This window comes from Thunnus albacares, chromosome 18 (genome assembly GCF_914725855.1).
Source record: "Thunnus albacares chromosome 18, fThuAlb1.1, whole genome shotgun sequence".
In the NCBI taxonomy this organism is placed as follows: Eukaryota; Metazoa; Chordata; class Actinopteri; order Scombriformes; family Scombridae; genus Thunnus; species Thunnus albacares.
Genome location: NC_058123.1, coordinates 6,282,632 through 6,291,935, shown reverse-complemented (window position 1 = coordinate 6,291,935; position 9,304 = coordinate 6,282,632). Strand labels below are relative to the sequence as shown.

At 35.5% G+C, this 9,304-nt stretch overlaps 1 protein-coding gene across 1 annotated transcript; it reads right to left on the bottom strand.

The window, feature by feature from the left end:
- Positions 1-1,779: 1,779 nt before the first annotated feature.
- On the bottom strand, positions 1,780-4,691 carry LOC122968959 (proteinase-activated receptor 2-like). The gene is made up of 3 exons (XM_044334506.1): positions 4,640-4,691; positions 4,373-4,489; positions 1,780-2,837 (listed from the first exon to the last, which is right to left on the bottom strand). The coding sequence occupies exons 1-3, from the start codon at positions 4,689-4,691 to the stop codon at positions 1,780-1,782; spliced, it is 1,227 nt and encodes a 408-aa protein (XP_044190441.1).
- Positions 4,692-9,304: the final 4,613 nt, after the last annotated feature.

The window sequence follows — 9,304 nt, the reverse complement described above, 5'->3', positions numbered from 1 at the left end:
AAATGTCTCTGGTTTGTACAAAGTTTGCCACGTCCACTTTATCTTGTTGTGCAACTATTGATACGTGACATTACAGCGAAGGTCAAGTTCATGTCAATCCCTCTAATTTCCTGTTGACTTCAAAATCGACCTTATCACGTAAGATGATCAGTTAAATCTTAAATAACAGCTCTGAAGCAATCTAGTAACTAAGGTAAATATGCAACTGAGTGATGTGACCACGTCTTGCTACTTCTCTAATAATCTGAACTGCTGCATTCTGGACAAGCAGTTGTGACTTTGGGTTGAGTCTAAACACAAGACAAGCTTACAAAAGCATAAAATATATAAAAACTGGTTCAATTTGTAAAGATTATTTTTACTTTGGAGAAAGTTTTATTTTCTTTTGTCAAGTCCCAAACAGGAAGCACAAACCCCAACTGCATGTTTTATATGTTGAAAACTGCAGTTACCTTTTATTATGTGCTTTGTGAAATCTTCAGTGACAGATCCCACCTGAACAAAGAAATCATTATTTGGTCATATTGACTTGATGACCAGTTAGATGACCAAACACAAAGTTCTTCAACATGATGTAAGGCAGTAAATGGGAAATAATATTGAGTGGCATGTTTTTAGTGACCTAGGTTACTTGCCATAGTAGGGAAATTGTGGAGAGGGTTAAAAAGAAGAGGAGAAGAAGAGTTTTTTTTGGGAAAAGTCAATTGTATTATTGGTTGCATATGCTAACATGTTGTGTGTAAACTGAGAACAGTGATAAATAAAGTTCCATAAAAGTTTACCTTCACCTCCCGTGGTATTCTGTGCAGCAGTGTAACAGAGGAGGAGTGAACAAGAGCTGAGTGACAATCATTAACTGAAGTGAACAATTACGGTGTTAAAATGCCATTTCAAAAGAAAAGAAGAAAAAACAAAGAAGGGTGGATGATGTGTGTTTTCACAAAATGGCAACAAATTAGTTGGTATTTTTACAGTTGGACAAAGAAAGAGACATTTCTGACATTATGCCAGGCCCTGGGAGGTATGAAAAATCTTCTACACACAGAATAAATAATTGGGATGAAATTTTGTCTTTGACAGGAATTTTGGATGAACACAACCCTGGATTGTGAGCAAAGGTTAAAATACCAGGATTATTTTGAAAATGAGAAGTACCTGGATTGATCTTTCCCATGTCGACCCGTCCACAGAGTCAGGAAACTGCTAGTTAGACAATTACTTTTATTGACAAACTAAAATGTAGATATACAAGCAAAAATTATTACTTTAAACAACACACACAAACTTTTATCCTACATTATAAAACCTGCTAAATTTTGCCCATTTTAGGTTTGGGTCTCAATTCTGGCACATCAAACATTGACAGAAAATTCATCAAATTACAACATGGAATAAAAGATTAGACCCATTAAAACTACACAAAGGCAATCATTCATACCCTGCTGAAATCAAGCAAACTGCATCAAGCAAAGTGCATAAAACAAGTGTGTCGTAAAAGATATAAAGACAATTAAATGTATTAAAACAATATAAGCAGTAATTTAGACAGCTCAAAGCTCTGAAACAGGAGGTCATTGCCAAAGATGACTCCTAAATTTCCTTACATGTAATGAACCAAACCTGAGGTGGAAGACGTCATAGTAGAATAAGAAAAAAAAGGTAACACTTTATTTTATTTTGATATACAAATAAAGAGACCTGTAAATTAAGTGTTACCAAAATCTCTATCTGAAGAGAGATAATGATCAGGAATAAAACAGCTTAATAATGATTAATCCTCTAGCATTCAGTGCTCTGTGTGTTATCTGAGTTAGGCATAGTGTGTTGCTCTTGTGAGTGATTCAGAGCCCTGAAGGAAACCTTCATCCTCTTCACTGTCCTCTCGCTCCTGCAGAGGAACGTGTTCTTCACATGATCCCTGAAATCCTTGGAGATAAAGTAGTAAACAAAAGGGTCGATGCAGCTGTTGAGACTAGCCAGGCACAGGGTGGCGATGTAAAATCTGTACAGGTGGTTGTCAGCCCCGCCCAACAAGAGGATATAGTGTACCAGCAGCATGATGTTACTGGGGGTGAAGCACACTAAAAACATAACCAACACTGTGATCATCAAGACCACAGCCTTCCGTCGCTTCTTGGTGATGGCAGCATCTGTCATGCTGTTCCTGAGAGCTTTGAGCATGAGGATGTAGGATATGATGCACACAATAGTGGGAACAACAAATCCCAGAGTTCCCATTGTCAGGAAGTAGCCAGCTGATATTTTCACCTGACTTTCCCTGGTGACATCATTGCAAGTAAGGATTTTTGGCTTGAAGTTTGTTATTCTGACCTGTTGGTCATGCAGGTAGAGAGGGATGGTGATAAGCCAGACCACCACCCAGACTGTGACGGAGACGGCAACGGGTATGCGGTTGTCCCTCTGCTGCGCGGACAGTGGGTGGACCACCGCCCAGTAACGCTGGACACTTATGCAGGTGATGAAGGCGATGGAACAGTACATGTTGCTGTAGAAAAACGCCACCAGCACTTTGCACAGCCCTTCTCCGTAGATCCAGTTGTTGCCGTTGAAGTGGTATGATATCTTCAGGGGGACCCAAATGACAAAGAGCAAGTCAGCCAGAGCCAGGTTTGCCATGTAGATTGACGACGGGCGCTTTTTCTTAGTCCTGAAGAAGAATACCCATATTGCCATGGTGTTGGTGGGCAGCCCCACAGCAAACACAATGATGTAGATGATTGGGAGGAAGACAGTTGTAAGATGACTGCTCAGGATTTCCTTGTCTTGGAGTCTGACTGCTACCCCATCTGGGCTCTCTTTATCAGGGACGTCTTCTTCTGTTGTGAAGTGACAATATGAAAACATGTGAAAAGCAGAAGTATGCAGGTTTACATGCAGGAACAAACTTTAATTTGACTACATCTGAAACTCAAATGTGAGTTGCACTCTGTCCCTTTCAACCATGAGCATTTTGATCTGTTTCCTACTTGTAAAAATAGTCCTCTGAGCTTGAGTCAGCAGCATTACAACAATATCCATTTTACATATAACTTTATTATATATTTTGATCAAAGTAATTCTCATCCAGCCTATAGCTTGAGAACTGTTCATTCAATCTACTTCATACCTGGCAGGTGTATTGCTGGGAATCAAGGAAGTGCAATGTTGATGTGTGAAGTTGTTTGAATGAGTGGTTCTTGAGAAATATATAAAAATACCCCATAAACAATGTTGATTTGTTTCTTCTACCCCTCGAGTCAACGAACGGAAAAACACACAGCGGTATCAGAGGCTCGTTATATTGATGAATGTACAAACAAGATGCAAAAATAGCATAAGTAGGTTAGATGTTTTATAAAGTACACTTCAGACTGCCAGAAGTGTACATATTACACTAGACAGAGCAAATGAAGTCTCAATTTACCAACAATGGTAAAATTGTGACCTATTCAAATTAAATGAAAAGTTTTTTTGGCCTGCTTGTGAAAACTATATAATAATCTCACATTTCATTCCATAAAACCAGAAGCACCAAATAATCCCTTCCAGACAATATCATGCTCAAACTGCCTCCTTACTATCACTACCAGTAACCTACTTGTTCCTGTGAAGGAGAAAGCTGCTAATATCAGCTCTTATGAAATGTGACTGTTCAAAATACTAACTTTTAAAAAATAAATTTCATGTTTAAATTCTTCACACCACCTTTGTTTGAGTGATAGATCGCCCAAAACAAAAATTAACACGTGTAGATATTATTACAGCTAAATCCTGTGATCCTTGAACTTCATAATTCACATCATCCAAACTAAATATTCAAAACACATCAACATGATAAGAAATACTGATCAAGATTTTTTTGTCCCAGCACAGGGAAGATGCAATGAGATATTCTATTGTTAATAATTCTATTCTAATTCTATTGATGTTGTTAATTGTAATGTTTATTCTTTCCTACAGTATATCTTGACAAAGAGGCTGGAAAGAGAATGAACAGAGCAAAACACCACATCAGTTAAAAAAAAATCAGAAATCTGACTTTGTGCATAACTTGCTTTACAGGCACTTTAGACAAATTAGAAGCAAAAAACATGAACATGCTTCATTGTCATGAATGACTACAGAATGAAGCAATATTACTAAATATATAACTGATATAACTACATAAAAAGGAAACATTACCCTCACTGGGACCATCCCATCATATGATTTTTAATTAACTGGTTAAAATAGGACAGAAAGAAATTAATAATATCCCAAGAAATAAATTAAGATTAAAAAAGATCAGTTTCAAGTTAGTGAAATTGAGAAAACACACTTATGTCACGTTTTGTGCAAAGAGTACATCATTTCCAGCTGACTTCTACCCCACCTTTGCTCACTTTACCGTTTTTTATTGGATCTTCACTGGCTCGGGGGTAGCCATCCTTCCAATCTAGGCGGTAGCTATGCACCTGACCTGGGCTCTCTATAGCAGGGATGGCGTACACTGTTGTGAAGTGACAATATGAAAACATGTGAAAAGCAGAAGTATGCAGGTTTACATGCAGGAACAAACTATAATTTGACTACATCTGTAACTCAAATGTGAGTTGCACTCTGTTCCTTTCAGCTGTGAGCATTTTGATCTGTTTCCTACTTGTAATAATAGTCCTCTGAGCTTGAGGCAGCAGTATTAAAACAACATCCATTTTACATATAACTTTATCATATATTTTGATCAAAGTAATTCTCATCCAGCCTATAACTTGAGAACTGTTCATTCGATCTACTTCGTACCTGACAGGTGTATTGCTGGGAATCAAGGAAGTGCAATGTCCATGTGTGAAGTTGTTTGAATGAGTGGTTCTTGAGAAATATATAAAAATACCCCATAAACAATGTTGATTTGTTTTTTCCACCCATCGAGTCAATGAACGGAAAAACACACAGCGGTATCAGAAGCTCATTATATTGATGAATGTACAAACAAGATGCACATATAGCATAAGTAGGTTAGATGTTTTATAAAGTACACTTCAGACTGCCAGAAGTGTACATATTACACTATACAGAGCAAATGAAGTCTCAGTTTACCAGCAATGGTAAAATTGTGACCTATTCAACTTTAATGAAAAGTTTTTTTGGTCTGCTTGTGAAAACTATATAATAATCTCACATTTCATTCCATAAAACCAGAATCACCAAATAATCCCTTCCAGACAATATCATGCTCAAACTGCCTCCTTACTATCACTACCAGTAACCTACTTGTTCCTGTGAAGGAGAAAGCTGCTAATATCAGCTCTTATGAAATGTGACTATTCAAAATACTAACTTGAAAATAGATTTTGGGTTTAAATTCTCCGCGCTACCTTTGTTTGATTGAGAGATTGCCAAAAGAAAAGCACATGTAGACATCATTACAACTAAATCCTGTGATCCTTGAACTTCATAATTCACATCATCCAAACTAAACATTCAAAACACATCAACATGATAAGAAATACTGATCAAGACTTTTTTTGGCCCAGCACAGGGAAGATGCAATGAGATATTCTTTTGTTAATAATTCTATTCTAATTCTATTGCTATTGTTAATTGTATTGTTAATTCTTTCCTACAGTATATCTTGACAAAGAGGCTGGAAAGAGGATGAACAAAGCAAAACACCACATCAGTTCAAAAAAATCAGAAATCTGACTTTGTGCATAACTTGCTTTACAGGCACTTTAGACAAATTAGACATGAAGCAAAAAACATGAACATGTTTCATTACCATGAATGGATACAGAATGAAGCAATATTACTAAATATATATAACTAATATAACTACATAGAAAGTAAACATTATGTAGCTACTGTACCCTCACTGGGACCATCCCATCATATGAACTTTAATTAACTAGTTAAAATAAGACAGAAAGAAATTGGGAAAATTCCAAGAAATAAATTAAGATCAAAAAAGATCAGTTTCAAGTTACTGAAATTGAGAAAACACACTTATGTCACTTTTTGTGCAAAGAGTACATCATTTCCATTTGAATTCTGTGTTAATTTCATCTAATTTTGAATAAGATGTTGACTTTGGTGCTGCTACAAACATGAATAGATCAGATAGTGAAAAGTGAGTTTGAGGTAAAGAGAGGCTGAGGTTAAGGTATAGTACATAGTAAAGCACAGCTGATGGTAGAAGTAGACATTGTAAACATTAGAATTATAACTGAACACTATGTATTAGGAGAATCTATTTGCAGTCACTCACTTGGTGAATCTCCTGGATCTGGAATGACAAAAGAAAGAGATTTACACACATGTAATAAAGTGTATACTACTACTGTGTAGAATTACATAAATATACACACAGGGATTTTGTAGGGTTTTTTTTGTTAAAGCATCCATTTTCATCTGAACTGGTTGTAGCTTTGTGGCAATATCAGCAGAGGAGTAAGAAGTACAGGACAGGGGATGTGGTTCATACCAATCAAACAAGCGTACTGTATGTTTTTTTCCCTCTATTTTTCAATTTGAATCAATACAGAATAAAACAATATAACTAAATATAATGAGCAGGAACATTATGTACTGTACCCTCACTGGGACCATCCCATAATTTGAACTTTAATTAATTGGTTAAAATAGGACAGAAAGAAATTGGGAAAATTCGAAGAAGCCCTACATTTATGCAAATTAGGTGCATAAATGTAGGGCTTAAATAGTGAATAATATTTGGCAAAAGGTTGATTGTGGTGTGAAAGGTTTGAGTTTCATTCTGCTTAGAAAACATTTTCTTTTCATACAAAATTACACATTACATGTTTCGTATATAAAATAACTATATATATATATACACCCTAAAAGGCAGATGTGAATACCACGTTAGTGTATACTATGGCAATAATTCAATATAATTCTGATCTGTTTATCAAGTAGTATTTTTTTTCCTCCCCTTATTTATTTGTGTGTAGTTGGTGGAGTTAGACATGTTTTTTTTTTTCTTCTCTTTTTCTTTTTTTGGTGTTCGAACTTCTACAATTTCCCAGAACTTGGGTATCCAGGTTAATGAAATTGAGAAAATAAAGTTATGGCACTTTTTGTGCAAAGAGTACATCAGTTTCATTTGAATTTTGTTTTCATTTTATGTGAATTTGGATAATATGTTGGCTTTGGTGCTGTTACAAACATGAAGAGATGAGACTGAAAAGTGAGCTCGAGGTAAAGGAAGGCTTAGGTGAAGGTATAGTACATGGTAAAGCACAGCTGATGGTAGAAGTAGACATTGTAAACATTACAACTGAATGTTATATATTAGTAGAATTTATTTGTAGTCACTAACCTTTTACAGCTACTGAAACTTGATCTAGAATAACAAAAGAGAAAGAAATTTACACACATGTAATAAAGGGGTGTATACTACTACTATGCAGAATAACATAAATATACACACATTACAAACAGGGACTTTGCAGGTTCTTTGTTTTGTTTTATTGAAGCATCCATTTCCATCTAAACTGGCTGTAACTTTGCGGCGATATCAGCAGAGGTGTAAAAGGTACAGGACAGGAGATGTGATTCACACCAAATAAACAAGCATACTGTATGTATTTTTTTTACCTCTACTTTTCCATTTGAATGAATACAGAATAAAGCAATATAACTAAATATAATGAGCAGAAACATTGTGTACTATATCCTTACTGGGATCATCCCATAATCTGAACTTTAATTAACTGGTTAAAGAAGGACAGAGAGAAATTGGGAAAATTCCAAGAAATAAATTAAGATAAAAAAAAGATCAGTTTCTTTTCTTTGCACTATATGAACATCACACTGCTTCATGCATTGGCACTGATGGTAGAAGTAGGCATTGTAAACATTAGAGTTACAGCTGAATGTTATATATTAGTGGAATTTATTTGTAGTCACTCACGTGGATGACCGTCTCCTGGACCTTGACCTAGAATAACAAAAGACAAAGAAATTTACACACACGTAATAAAGGAGTGTATACTACTGCTATGTAGAATTACATAAATATACACACATTACAAACAGGGACTTTGCATGTTCTTTGTTTTGTTTTATTGAAGCATCCATTTCCATCTAAACTGGCTGTAACTTTGCGGCGATATCAGCAGAGGTGTAAGAGGTACAGGACAGGAGATGTGGTTCACGTTGTATAAAGAAGAATAATGTTGTTTTTTTCCTCCTCTATTGTTACATTTGAATGAATACAGAATAAAGCAATATAATAAAATATAATGAGCAGAAACATCATGTATTATATCCTCACTGGGACAATCCCGAACTTAAATTAACTGGATATAATAGGACAAAAATAAATTGGGAAAATTCCAAGAAATAAATTAAGATTATAGAAGATCAATTTGTTTTCTTTGGACTCTATGAACATCACACTACTTCATGCATTGGCACTAAATGCTACAAGTGAATGAAAATAGTTATTGTAAATTAATTGCATAAATGTAGGGCTTAAATAGTGAATAATATTTGGTAAGAGGTTGATTGTGGTGGGAGAAGTTTTAGTTCCATGCTGACAGACAGTGAAAAGTGAGCTTGAGGTAAAGGGAGGCTGAGGTGAAGGTATAGTACATGGTAAAGTACAGCTGATGGTAGAAGTAAACATTGTAAACATTAGAATTACAACTGAATGTTATATATTGGGAGAATTTATTTGCGGTCACTCACTTAGTAGATCTGGTGGACCTTGACCTGGAATAACAAAAGATAAAGAGATCTACACACATAAAGGGGGCTATACTACTACTATGCAGAATAACTTCGCAGCGATATGAGCGGAGGTGTAAGAGGCACAGGACAAGGGATGTGGTTCGAGGCAAATAAACAAGCATACTGTTGGGGTTTTTCACCCTCTATTTTTACATTTGAATGAACACAGAATAAAGCAATATAACCACATATATATAAATATATAACAACAAGACGCATACAGGTCGTGAACGTATTACAGACAAAGTTATTTTTACAATGAGCGGAGCGGTTTCGCTTTTCTTCACATATCAGCACAGAGATTGTTTTATAATGAAAATTACAGAAAGAGTAAGAGACACATTTTGTGTGTCTTTAGTCAACAGAGGCACGCACACAGAGTTCTTCAACATCACAAATCAATTTTCATGTATTTTGCTTCTTTTACTTCTATAGTATTTCGCATCTAAAACATAATCTACTGAAATGTCCGTCAGAATGGTTTTTATACAGCTATTAATGAGACTGAATTGTACATTAATGTCGTTCATGTGTCACTGAACGTAATCCAGGATGTTGCAAAAACATCAGTAAT